Source organism: Vipera ursinii (genome assembly GCF_947247035.1).
Source record: "Vipera ursinii genome assembly, chromosome: 6".
NCBI classification, from domain to species: Eukaryota; Metazoa; Chordata; class Lepidosauria; order Squamata; family Viperidae; genus Vipera; species Vipera ursinii.
Genome location: NC_139515.1, coordinates 21911495 through 21926005, shown reverse-complemented (window position 1 = coordinate 21926005; position 14511 = coordinate 21911495). Strand labels below are relative to the sequence as shown.

Below are 14511 nucleotides of genomic sequence, written 5' to 3'. Positions count from 1 at the left end.
TTATTCCCCTGGCATGCTATAAGCAAAATGAACAATTGTCTTAAAATATTTGCTGGTTATTTATTTACTATGAAACAAAGTAATTAAGATCCTTTCCACAGAATTTCATTTTTTTAAAGAGTGCCAGTATGTTCACAGAAAAAAAATGACAATAAAGGTCATCTTATCGGGCATCCAATGGCAATGGTCCTAGGGTGAGAATGGGGAGCAGAAGTGTCCTACTGAAAAAGTGTTTACTTGTTTTCCCTTGGGAAACATTAGGAAGAAGTGTCAGAACATTTATATATTTTCAGTCATCTTAATTAGCCCATTATAATGCTATGGACATATGTAAGTTATTTGTTGAAGCCAATTTAAGGAAATATCTGGAACAATTTTTGAGCAACACAACAGATTTCAAATCACCCTTAAGTGAAGTCATAAAAGTCACACCATACTATTATACTGAGACAAATTAATTTTATTATGCTTTATGATGATTTGCCACCAGTGCAACATCCTATTCACTGTACATTTCCAAAGAAGAGGAAAAAGAAGAGCCCAAAAGGAAATTCACATACCAAGAAGTTCAATCTGATGAAATGGAAAACTGAATGATTGAGATGTTTTCAGAGTACAAGTCACTAGATGCTATTGTCTAAGCGCAATGTTCAGGCTCATTCGCTACTTGGCAAGGCTACGCGGACGGTCAATTTATCTGATGCAAAAGGCTGCCCTGGTTGCTAGGGTTAGCAGTAGTGATTCAATGACAAGAAACATTGCCTCCTGCCCACATCAAGAGCAGAAAAGTAGAAACATGCAGCTGTGACCTTAAATCTAATTGCATTCATGCTTTAAATTAAAACCATACAATATGCTATTGAAAGCAAAACAGTTGAATGTTTGTGCAATAACGTAGATATACTTTCTATAGGGGAAAAAAGTATTGGGTAAGTGATTAATGGATTACACAAGTATCCTCAAAATAGTATCTCTTTTCAAACTCTAACTTTAGAAACATGTGCTTAATTTATAAGTAATATTGCTGGAGACCAATTGAGCAATATCAACTCTTTAAATGTCCTCTATGAAACTAGAGAGGAAAGCCTACCGGCTGTACTGCAGGCCACTAATATTTTCTCTCATGTGCATAACTTTTAACTCACCTCCATAGCATCATTATATACTCATAATCCTCAAGCCAACTAGCAGCAATGCTAACTGAAAAGTTTTTTCTAGCACAAAGCAGTGCCAGAGATACAACTGAAATGAAGATACTTTGAAAATGTTCCTTTCCAAGTTCTTTGCATCAAATTAAAGTTGTTCCCTTTGGAATAGTTTAACTTCTGCTTAGCACATCTTCTTTCATCAACATACTCTTTAAATCCCATCCTTCTTACAGAAGTAAAAACCCAAATACTAGACATACATTACAATTGCATTAAACTTCCAGGCCAAATCATGCAGGTCCAGCCTGCCAAGATCAGGCCAACACTGGATTTCAATAAAGATAATTCTATCCAATATGTCATGAATAGAAGGAAAATGAAGAAGGAAGCAAGCAGGGATTTATTGTACTCCAAGTATGTCTCACTTGAAACCTTCTGCATTTATTAAGTGTATCCTTACTGCTAGTAGAGTATCAGCATTAATAAAGCTTATCTTAAATGCAATACTGCATGAAAAATAAGCAATAGTCCAAATATTAAGTCTCCTAATAAAGATGAAAAATTAAAATGAAAACTCAAATTTTCCCATCATATATTGGAATGCAATTCCAAGTGCAGGACCACCCAACTTTTAAGACCACATCCCTTATTTTTTAGTGAAATACTGCAATGTGCAAATTTGGTATATATAAAAAACAGTGGCTTATAAACCTTGTAGTAGTGAACCTCTCCCCCTCAAAGCAAAAGATAAGAGTGTTCAATTAGCTCCATTTACTCTTGCTTTGAAGTCCAGCAATTTAGAGTCAAAAGGAAACAAGGCAACACTGACCCACATGCTTGAATAACCACAGGAGCCTGTGAGAAATACTGTATTTGATGGAAGAGTGCCCACGCACTGATCTGGATAACACAAACAGAGACCAAGTTCAGAAAAATGGAAACATCACCAAGATATTCATTGGCCTTTTAGCAACAGTTTCTGTCATCTAGTCTTGTCACAATCAATAAGGTATGGGTTTAAGGCTCCATCTCTATTTATTTTAGTTATAGGATCCAGTGTCTAACTGTGTTGACATGTCCCGCAATCTATGAAAACTGCAGAGTTACACTACTTAAGTTCATTTATTAGCATACCAATGCCCTACATTTTAAAAAAATTAATTTACAACCATTATTATTCAAAGCAAACATCAACTACAGCCCTTCAGTAAAAAACCTTATATAAAAATAAATAATGACTGCAGCAGTTGCCAAAAATGTAGACTCCTCTTTGTCATGAATGACAGTTGGGAAAAGTCACAAAGGTGGTTTCTATCAGATTTATTGACCAAACAGACTATTCTTGAATTCAATATTCAGGTATAGGCAACAATGCTCCAGATCAGGGAAAATTTTCATGATCACTTAATTTTTCTAGTGATTGCTTTACAGCTTGAAGACTAAATCTGAATGGTAGTGTTAAGAATTGAAATGCTCATCGTTTTATCAGCCTCATCCATGAAGCATAGTTTCCCAGATGAAGAGGCTAAAAGTAGGAGCTGCATTGCTTAAAGTATGTAGTGCTATATTAGGCTTTAATAAGAAAATCTAGATACAGAAAAAGTAGGGTATGAAAATAGTGTTTTCCTTCTTGCAATTATAACTAAATACATTTAAGGTGTGTTTGTCAATCTCACAGATTACATTAAAACTCCCTTATTGATGGAATGGAAAGTATTCACATGTACACTAGGCATCTGATGTAAACTTTTACATAATTAGAAGGGAGTAACCTTGTATAGGATGACAAACCTTTACAGATTAAATGAGGTATTGCACAGATTAATAAAAAAGCAAAAGGCAACAAAAATATACAGTAAATTGGTAAAACATTTACATGATAATTTTACAGAATCCATAGACAGAAAGTAGTTTAGTATTTCACCGTAAAAATATATATATACGATATAATATACTGATCAGTCATCCCACTCATCATCATCTTCAAAGTCTTCTTCATCATCTTCATCCTCATCTTCATCTGTTGATAGAAAAATAGTTATTTGGAAAGAAAACTTAAATGTCTTAGTAAAGACAAATACTGGTAAAATTATGGGGGTTATCAATTAACCAGCATTTGTACCATAAAATGTAAACTTCTATGCAAATTAGGATCTAAGCGTTACATGAAACAATCACACACTAAAAGTACAAACCTGACTTCTAATTTGTAAATGAAGGCCTTAATGAACAAGTTGTTTTGGGTTCAGGATTGCTCTGTTCCTTCAGTGACACTCCATCAACTTGTTGGAGGAAGAAAAGCTAACAATTGAATTTAAGTTTAATTTATCAAAGTATGAGATTCCAGTTTTAGAAGTGTTTTCTCAGTTTGATTGTGAAAAAGAGTTTACATTTGTTGTTTAAAAAGGGTCACTGCTAAAGTGATAAATTATTCATTATGCAAAAAGTATATAATCTTAATTAAATTTTAATGTTTGGCTAAGTACTAATGCATTGAAAAAAATATCCAAAGCCAGAGACCGAACTCACTAGATTTATGAGTATTTTTTAATCATTTGTCAATCCAATCAATGATTTCCAGCCAACAGGTTACTCAAGAAAAGCAAACCTATTTCCTGAGTCATCATTTCTCTTTTCATTTCCTCTTATGCAATGTTTCATTCTCATTTCAAAAACAGAGTCCTTGATTCTTTCTTCTTCCTTCCTTCCTTCCTTCATGACAGAACAAAACTAATCAAAATGGTTAAGCCTTTGTTTGACTGTTTAGCTTGGAGACCTATTATTGCTGCTATCTTCAAAAGACAGAACTTTGTCATGCACTAAAGAAATACCCCCCCTTCAAGGATTACTGCCTTGTCATGGCGAAGAGTCTTGCGTAATTCAATGAAGCTATGAGCTATGCCGTGCAGGGCCACCCAAGGACAGGTCATAGCAGAGAGTTCTGACAAAACGTGATCCACTGGAGAAGGAAATGGCAACCCACTCCAGTATCTTTGCCATGAAAACCCTATGGACAGTACCAAAAGGCAAAACGATATGACGCTGGAAGATGAGCCCCTCAGGTTGGAAGGCATCCAATATGCTACTGGGGAAGAGCAGAGGGCTAGTACTAGTAGCGCCAGAAAGAATGAAGCGACTGGGCCAAAGCCGAAAGGACGCTCAGCTGTGGATGTGTCTGGTGGTGAAAGGAAAGTCCAATGCTGTAAAGATTTTTTCTCCATAGGAACCTGGAATGTAAGATCCATGAATCAAGGAAAGCTGGACGTGGTCAAACAAGAGATGACAAGACTGAACATCGACATCTTTGGAATCAGCGAACTAAAATGGACAGGAACTGGTGAATTTAATTCAGATGGCCATCAGGTATACTACTGAGGGCAAGAATCCCTCAGAAGAAATGGAGTAGCCTTCATAGTCAATAAAAGAGTAGGAAAAGCAATACTGGGATACAATCCCCAAAATGACAGAATGATCTCAGTTCGAATCCAAGGCAAACCATTCAATATTACATGCCCCAACCACCGGTGCTGAAGAGGATGAAGTTGACCGGTTCTATGAAGCCCTATAGCACCTTATAGCACTAACACCAAAAAATGATGTCCTTATCGTCATGGGGGATTGGAATACTAAATTAGGAAGCCAAAAGATAACCGGAATAACAGGCAAGTTTGGCTTTGGAGTACAAAATGAAGCAGGGCACAGGCTGATAGAATTTTGTCAAGAGAATACGATGGTCACAGCAAACACTCTTTTCCAACAACCCAAGAGACGGCTCTACATATGGACATCACCAGACGGTCAACACAGAAATCAAATTGACTATGTGCTCTGCAGCCAAAGATGGAGAAGCTCTATACAGTCAGTAAAAACAAGACCAGGAGCTGACTGTGGCTCAGACCATGAGCTTCTCGTTGCAAAATTTAGGCTTAAACTGAAGAAAGTAGGGAAAAGCACTAGGCCACTCAGGTATGAACTAAATCATATCCCTGACGAATATACAGCAGAGGTGACAAATAGATGTAAGGAATTAGATCTGATAGACAGAGTGCCTGAAGAACTATGGTTCGCAACATTGTACAACATTGTACAACAGGTAGCAACCAAAACCATCCCAAAGAAAAAGAAATGCAAGAAAGCAAAATGGCTGTCTGAGGAAGCTTTGCAAATAGCTGAGGAAAGGAGGGAAGCGAAAGGCAAGGGAGAAAAAGAAAGATACGCCCAATTGAATGCAGAATTCCAGAGAATAGCTAGAAGAGATAAGAATGCCTTCTTAAATGAACAGCACAAAGAAATAGAAGGAAACAATAGAATAGGGAGGACCAGAGATCTTTTCAAGAAAATTGGAGAGATGAAGGGAACGTTTCATGCAAAAATGGGCATGATAAAGGACCAAAATGGCAGGGACCTAACAGAGGCAGAAGAGATTAAGAAGAGGTGGCAAATTACACAGAACTATACAAGAATGAGTTTAACGTCCCTGATAACCATGATGAGGTGGTCACTGACCTCGAGCCAGACATCCTAGAATGTGAAGTGAAATGGGCCTTAGAAAAGCTGAGCAACAACAAAGCTAGTGGAGGCGACAGTATTCCAGCTGAGCTATTCAAAATCTTAAAAGACGATGCAGTAAAGGTGCTACACTCAATTTGCCAGCAAATTTGGAAAACTCAACAGTGGCCACAGGATTGGAAAAGATCAGTTTACATTCCAATTCCAAAGAAAGGCAGTACCAAAGAATGTTCAAACTATTACACCATTGCAATCATTTCACATGATAGTAAATATGCTTAAAATCCTACAAGCTAGACTCCAGCAGTATGTGGATCGAGAACTACCAGAAGTACAGGCAGGATTTTGAAGAGGCAGAGGAACTAGAGATCACATTGCCAACATACGCTGGATCATGGAGAAAGCTAGGGAGTTCCAGAAAAACATCTATTTCTGTTTCATTGACTATGCTAAAGCATTTGCTAAAGCATTTGATTGTGTAAATCACAACAAACTGTGGCAAGTTCTTAAAGAGATGGGAGTACCAGACCATCTTATTTGTCTCTTGAGAAACCTATACGCAGGTCAAAAAGCAACAGTCAGAACTGGACAAGGAACCACTGATTGGTTCAAAATTGGGAAAGGAGTCCGGCAAGGCTGTATACTGTCACCCTGCCTGTTTAAGTTATATGCAGAGCACATCATTAGAAAGGCAGGGCTAGATGAATCAAAAGTTGGAATTAAAATTGCCGGGAGAAATATCAACAACCTAAGATATGCAGATGATACCACTCTAATGGCAGAAAGTGAAGAGGAACTAAAGAGCCTTTTGTTACGAGTGAAGGAGAGTGAAAAAGTTGGGTTGAAACTAAACATTAAGAAAACCAAGATCATGGCATCTGGCCCTCTCAATTCCTGGCAAATAGATGAGGAAGAAATGGAGGTAGTGACATTTTATTTTCCTGGGCTCCAAGATCACCGCAGACTGGGACTGCAGCCAAGAAATTAAAAGACGCTTTCTCCTGGGGAGGAAAGCCATGGCAAATCTAGACATCACTCTGCCAACAAAAGTGCGTATAGTGAAGGCTATGGTCTTCCCAGTTGAAATGTATGGCTGTGAAAGTTGGAGCATAAGAAAGGCTGATCGCCAAAGAACAGAGGCCTTTGAACTATAGTGCTGGAGAAGACTCCTGCGAGTCCCTTGGACTGCAAGGCGATCAAACCGGTCAGTCCTAGAGGAGATCAACTCTGACTGCTCTTTAGAAGGCCAGATCCTGAAGTTGAAACTCAAATACTTTGGCCACCTAATGAGAAGGAAGGACACACTAGAGAAGAGCCTAATGCTGGGAAAGGTTGAGGGCAAGAGAAGAACGGGACGACAGAGAATGAGGTGGCTGGATGGAATCACTGAAGCAGTAGGCGTGAGCCTAAATGGACTCCAGAAGATAGTAGAGGACAGGAAGGCCTGGAGGAACGTTGTCCATGGGGTCACAATGGGTTGGACACGACTTCGCAACTAACAACAAAAGAAATAACCATCTCTTTATAAACATTCAGCTACGTGGATTTTAATGACCAAAGCTAAAAGGTTACCCCTTTCATGAAACTTTCCAAAGGGAATTAAACAATTAGAAATTCCCTCTGAAGATGCTGAGCATCTAATAGTACTGCAAAGATAAATGATAAAAAGTTTTTTCCTACTTGATGGTTAGGGTTAGAGATGTTGATTTCCTGACCTACCTGAAGAATGAATGGCTTTGCTCCTTTTCTGCATAACTTCCATTAGTGCACCCACAATACCTGACGTAGGTGCAGGTGTAGCTGATACAGTCTCTTGGCCATCAGATACCTTGGGCAATATTAAATAAATAAGAATGAATGCAACAGCACTTATAAACATTTCATATTTTTTCGGAAGCCTAATTTTTTATATATATCCTTCCTTTATTATTTTTATCAACAACTTAAGAGGGTGAAAGAGAGGGAGAGAGGTGGGGGGGGGAACAGAGAGAGACAGAGACAGAGAGAGACAGAGATTTTATGCCTAAGGTGGGACAGGTGGTAAAATATTACACGTTCTTAAAAAAACAGGCCGACAAAAGCTTTAGATATTTAAAATCAGCTATATTTTAGAGTTCCAAGATAATAGTTTTTGATATTTGGGAGTGCAGATTTTTGTACATAAAGCAAAACTTAAAAATAAGCAACCATGAAAAAAGCTCCAAAATGAATCTTCTTCGAAAAAATTAAGCTCTCTTAAAAAGAACAACTAGAGAAAATATCAGCTGAACAGGCAAAGATGAACATCAAAACTTAAGAACTAAATTGCCTTGTTTCCTGGTTCATCTGGAGCACAGAAAGGACAACTCTATTTCTTTGGTAAATTCATTTAGTTATTATTCAAATATATTTTCAGAAGGTATAGTATATAAGATGATTTTGTTCTCTTTGTGGAAATCTTCCCTGAAATATCTTACCATTTTCTTTCACTATTAGTTTAATTTAGAGGCATTTGATTCTTGTCTAATAATTTGGAAATAACAACCAATAAGCACATTTCAAAAACTTGTAAACCCCTTGCATCTGCTTGCAGCTTCCCTGAGCCACATTTCCCCCCTCCTCTCTCTCTCTCTCTCTCTATCTCACACACACACACACACACACACACAGCAACAGCCATTTACCTGTCTGTCAGCCTAGGACTTGCAACTTCCTGCTGACTTCCCCACTTCTTGTGGGAAGCCTGCAGGAAGTTGTTTTGCCTAACAACTGTTGGTTAGTGACAGCAGACAGGACCACAGGATTGCCGATGCTAAGTGATGCAGTTGTGCTTTGCAACCACATCGTTTAGTGATGGAAATTCCAGTCCCAATTGCTACTGTAAGTCGAGGGCTACCTATAGAGGAAAATGGCTTTAAAAATAATCTAGAAATTTGAAGTCAGAAAGAATGATACTCACCGACTTCAGCTGTATACCTTGTCGTATTTGATCAAGTAGTGCATCTCTTCCGGTACAGGAGACTGGACGACTGTTTTGTTCTACTTTTTTTAATTGGGCACCTTCTTTTATTTGATCTAAAAGAGCTGATTTATTTGCTGAAGGAGCTGGAAACTGATGGTCAACCTCTAATGAAAGACCAGGTGGAGGAGGAGGACCAGGAGGGGGAGGGGGAGGTGGTGGTGGTGGAGGTCCAGAAGAACCACCTGATGGTGGAGGAGGGGGAGGAGGGGGGGCAGGGGGGGCAGAAGTATGAACTGGTGGAGGAGGAGGATATATCCTATTTGGTGGAGGTGGTGGCACTGTAGTACCAGGTCTAGAAGGAGGTGGGGGAGGGGGTGCTGCTACTGGAGCTCTTGAAGGTGGTGGGGGAGGGGCTCCTCTTCCCCTAGCAGGAGGAGGAGGGGGGCCTGAGCTATGTGGTGGTGGTGGTGGAGGAGGAGGAGGAGGAGGACCACCTCTAGATGGTGGAGGTGGTGGTGGAGCTGAAACCAAAAACAATCCAAAGACACAGAAAAGTATTTATTCACTATGAGATAGCTCTCTGAAGCCAAGACCGATGCTATTCAAAATACCAATTATCTTAAAAGGCATTCATCCATACTTCACATACTCCCTGAAGATTCTTTTAAATTGTGTTTAACTTTCTGCCACTCACACTTATTGTTGCAATGTTAAAAAGAGCAGATGATACTACTATTTCTCCCAATTATAATATGAACTTTTATTTTAATATCTAATAAATATATTCAAATGTTACATTCTGCTACCAATGTTTTTATCTATGGAGATGTTGGCTTATTTGTTTAGAAAAAATACTATCTAGTATTACCAGTATCCATTTGTTATTCTGAAAAAATGTAAAACATATTAAAATTTAAAACAAAAGGCAAAATACATATCTGTCAATCTCCAGTCCCATAAAATGGTCAACTGAAGCACTAGAATTATGTTCCACTATAGCTCAAAGATAGATACAGTAAATTACCATAACTTGGAAGCTAAAGGGATATAGATCAATTTGGGTAAGATGTGCAGAAAACTCCCAAGTGGTTAAAGCAACAAAGTGCATAGTCAAGATGCAAGACATAATGGGAAGCTTCATTATCATTTTCTTTGGTACGTATCATTTCAGGATAGTCAGATAATGAAAAATCTAAGAAAATTTGCACATATTTGACACCCAATGTTCTATGCACAATCCCCACCACTAGCGGGTCCACAGCACATACTGAACAGTTTGGTCACAAAGCCATATTGGTAAATGCATTTCATTCAGCTACGACTAGTATTGATTGTCGTAAGTAAGTAGAGGGGCTTGCTATTAGAATAAGAAAAATCAGTTACACAAGATAGTTTAATCAAGACCTCAAGATACAAGCATTCAAGCAGTGATAATTTCTTATTATACAAGTCTTACATGTAGTCTGCAAATATTGACTTGGAGAAATATTGAGATAAGTCAGTTAGTATCCTTAGATTAATTAGTGTGTGCCAATAAAGCATAGTTATGTATACAAATCATAGCTGAAACTTAAATGCTAATACCATGTTTACCCAAAAGGAAGACAACTCTGAAAGAAGAATGGACAGGAGGCAACCTTATGAATCCAGATAAAAGATTGTGTACCATGCTTCCCCACCTTTCCAAATGGGAATTGCCAATTACATCTGAAAATATCATGGAGCTTTCCTGCCACTGACAATATATATATTGCCTAGGGGTTAAAACAACTGCCTAATATATAATTAGCCCAGGTTCGAATCTCAGATAAAGGGTATGACTGACAGATGAGAACAAAATAAGTTCGAAATGGCCATATAAGCCTCCCAAATTCTTTATTAGCAATTTGAATAATTTACACAAATAATGAACTGTCATAAGTTGTGACTATAGCCTGCAGATAGCCTTGGGCTAGGCTGAAACAGGAAAGATGATTTAACAAGCAAAGTATTCAAAAGACTTGACAAATACTTAACACACACACACACACACACACACACATGTATGTGTGTATGTGTATGTACATGTATATATGTATATATATGTGTGTGTGTGTACACACACACACACAACCACGATGGCAAGAGCAATGATCCATCCACAGCGCCGAATGACCGCGCACAACAGCACAAACGCAAACGACAACTGGTGAAGGAGAGAGTATCAAGATCACAACAAGGGCCGGCTTATACGGCAGAGCCTGAGTTGGTGCAGCCGAATGCGGGAAGGGGGCAGGCAGGCCGACTGCACGTTCTATGAGGACATTGACAGCTGATGTGCCTAAGCGGCAGACCAACGCCACAATCGAACGAGACGGCATGAGTGATGGTCCAGCAACAACACCGAGCGGCCACGTGCAACAAGATCGACGCGCCAAGCAGCTGGGGGGGAGGGAAGATGTCAAGATCTAAACAGAAGCCAGCTTGTATGGCTGAGCCGGAACTAGTGCGGCTGAATGTGGGAGAACGGGGGGCGGGCAGGCCAATTAAACGTTCTATGACCTGACAGTTAAAATGTCACACAGGTATATATGTAGGTTCTTCCCACCTTTAGCCCTTACTCTGATGATGTCAACAGGAGGTTGACAAAAGCTCAGTGATTAAAAGGCTCTTTTGTATACCGGAGTTCAGTAGCTTTATTGATTTTCTAAATACATACATATAAACATACGTGTGTGTGTGTGTGTGACAAATGTGTTATCAAAACCTACACTTTTAAAAAAGGCAAAACTGGGGGGGGGCAACTAGGGAGGGACCCTAAACCAAGTCAATTAATCCAAGCCAATTGTCCCTGAAAAAGGTATTCCACTTATAAAACAAACTGGATTCCAAGTGGATCAATCATTCTCTTTCACACAGGAATACAAAAGGTCATATACAAACTAGCTTTTCTTCTTTCCTTCTATCCAAAATGTGAAAAAATAGCAACTAATGTGGCTATGGGATAAGAGAGACTGCGCTGACATGAAAAAAAGGGGAAAGGTAACTGGCAATCTTCCCTTCCATCTAGTTAATCTTCAAAGACATTCACCCTTTATAACAGTAATGAATGCAGCCACCACCTATTTTGACAGGGTATTCTATACTTCTCAGAAAACATATGGCAATTCTCTCTCTCTAACACATGTATACTCTATTAATTAATAGTTAATCATTGGGGGGATTGTCTTCCTATTAAGTAAAAAGGTATATGAAAATTAAAAAGACTAGAATTCATACATACCACTGCAGCGTGGTGGGCCTAGATTATAAATGTAACATATATTTACTTTCTCTGAAGGCTACCACATTCCCTCATATTCTATATTCAACCAAATGAGACTGATAATACACTGCACAACCCTCACTCTAGCATGATAAAAGTATTCATGTATTCAATGCTCATACAAAGTACTATAATATTATAAATATTTGTTGTCCTCCAATAAAATTATATTCCACCATTAGAGACATTTGATGATGATGGTGATGGTGATAATTCAATGAAGATATATAGAAGTTTTTACATTACTTGGTATATTTTAAAATTTGAATTCTTATTTTTGGCTCTGTTGTTCCACTGGGGAAATATCAAAATGTTTGTTGAAATGAATTGTAGAAATATGTCATAGGCTACAGTTTGTGGTTCAAATAATAGAAAATATCCTCTGTAGTATAATGTGATATATTTGCAAGTATGACTTAGTACTATAACTGTATTTTAACAAATTGCAAATAGATTTTTAAATCTAGACATCACTTTTTAAATTACATTATTTAAATATTCTAAATATTCTTGAGAGATTAAAAAGCATAATCAATAGTTTGCATGAATATAAGACGGCTCACCTTGTCTACGCAATTCATTTTTAATTGCTTCTACTCCTCCTGTTTTTTCAATAAAATCATATATAGCCTTGGAAGTTTCTTTGTCTTTCAGCTGAGCCTCTGAAATTCCACACATATCAAATAGGTTTTTCAATTCTGGATCCAAATTGTTAACCTACAGGAAATTTTATCAGAGATAATTGCAAATCCATTCATGTGACTAAATATGACATAATTTGTATAAAAATGTCTGAATTACTGAATTCTACTAAAGTGAACAATGCTAAAATCTCTGACACGTGAATTTCTGGTTTTTTTAAATTGGAAAAGAAATAAATTGGGTTAAATTGTTGAAGACTGCAACCCAAATACACGGATCACAGTTGAACTACTTTTCTATTTTTGTTCTAGAACAACAGGATGTCCATCTAATGAATCAGTAGTCAGAGAAATTAAGTTTTATATGTTAAAAGATTAACATAAATCTTCACCAAGTTTACTTACATCAAAACCTGTGTTTGGGTCCCAGCCAACATGGCCAATGTGTCTGATAAGAAAGAAACAAGGAAAAAGAAAAAAAAAACTTTAGATACATGAGGTTAAGACTGGCAAGCAGATAAAGAGTTGTTACAATTATTTCACTGATCTGAGAAAACAATAGAAAATGTTAAAATAATAATGAAATGGATTCTATACTTATTTTCTACAGATTCCAAAATGGCTTAGAATTTTCTGTGACAAGAGTAATCAAACCATAAATTTATCAGATACTATCATCTATTCATCCCACCTAAAATTAGCAAATGCTGAGACTCTCAACTGAAGAAAAGGAAGTACCATACATACATAGAATAGCTTTCAAAGAAAGATAATTTAATATTGTACTGGTTTTGTGTTCTATTAGAGTTCACCATCCTTCTTTAATCCTCTTTCTATAGATTCAATATTGTGTTTTCTTATACTAACACTTTTTCATTTAACTACATAAGCCATCAAGGCTCTGATTTTTAAATGGAGCATTGAAGGGTAATTATTATATTATTATATTATATAATTATTGTATTATTAATACAAAGAACTCTTGCTGTGCAGGTAGGATTATGACTGATTTTTGTACTGAGATGCACAGAAACACATCTATGGAGCTTTTTTTTCTTTTGTAAAATTAAAATGTTAACAAATTAAACAGGCATTCTTACTGGAAGTTGCTTGGAGTTCCAATATCTGCCTTTGTCAATTTTTTCTTTTTTGCTTTTCCTTTTTTCTTCTCTTTGGTATAGGAGATATTGTTGACTTGTGAACCATAAAATCTATTAGTAGTGATTTCTGGATTTTTGATGTCAACAGTTGCCATTGGCAGACTTGGACCTGTAAGAATACAACTAGACTGTATGTTTGATCACCTAGTAATTGCTCCAGCAGTAGATATCACTATCCTTCTTAAGTGGAGAAAAATGTAAGAATCTTATGAGTGTTTGATTAAAATGCAGACATTATAAAAAGATTTTGAATACACACAATAGCTGACTTATTTTAGAGTGCAATCCTATACAGTTTCACCCAAAAATTAGACACTCTATTTATTTGACTTGCATCCATGTATTGCTAGGAAAGAACACTAAGCAGTTTACTTGCAATATATCCATTAATAACCTACTACATAAAGAAAGCTTTAGTTTGTTAAGAAGCAAACTATCCACTCTAATTAGAATCTTGCTGTCCATACCAGAAATATAAGGAATTTCCCCTTCTAACACTGCTACGTTGGTATCCAACACAGAAACCTCTGCCATCACAACATAAGCACTTTCCCATTAGCAAAAGTTAGTGAAGATCAAAGAGGTCTCTGAGTTCATCCTTTGAACAACTTGACAATACAGCAGTTACAAATATCCACTAGGTTGATATCTTCTCCATCTTCAAGTTTTCCCAAAACATAAATTATCATGTTTCGGAGATCCTGGGTATTCCCCAGCTGCTCTTCAAAAGGGGTAGTCTTTTATACAATAAATCAGATTCCAATCCATCACATACATTAAAAATAAAAATGGATGATACAACTCCAGA

At 37.3% G+C, this 14511-nt stretch overlaps 1 protein-coding gene across 2 annotated transcripts in view; it reads right to left on the bottom strand.

The window, feature by feature from the left end:
* Window positions 1-439: 439 nt before the first annotated feature.
* WASL (WASP like actin nucleation promoting factor) overlaps window positions 440-14511 on the bottom strand; it is a 42221-nt gene continuing 28149 nt past the window's right edge. For both annotated transcript variants that reach the window (XM_083366025.1, XM_083366026.1), the window contains 6 exons: window positions 13644-13812; window positions 12949-12991; window positions 12466-12619; window positions 8596-9119; window positions 7377-7485; window positions 440-3168 (listed from right to left, as the gene is read on the bottom strand). In XM_083366025.1, coding sequence (XP_083222151.1) covers window positions 3107-3168; window positions 7377-7485; window positions 8596-9119; window positions 12466-12619; window positions 12949-12991; window positions 13644-13812 — 1061 coding nt within the window. In that variant the 3' untranslated portion in view covers window positions 440-3106. The remainder of the gene's footprint in view (window positions 3169-7376; window positions 7486-8595; window positions 9120-12465; window positions 12620-12948; window positions 12992-13643; window positions 13813-14511) is intronic.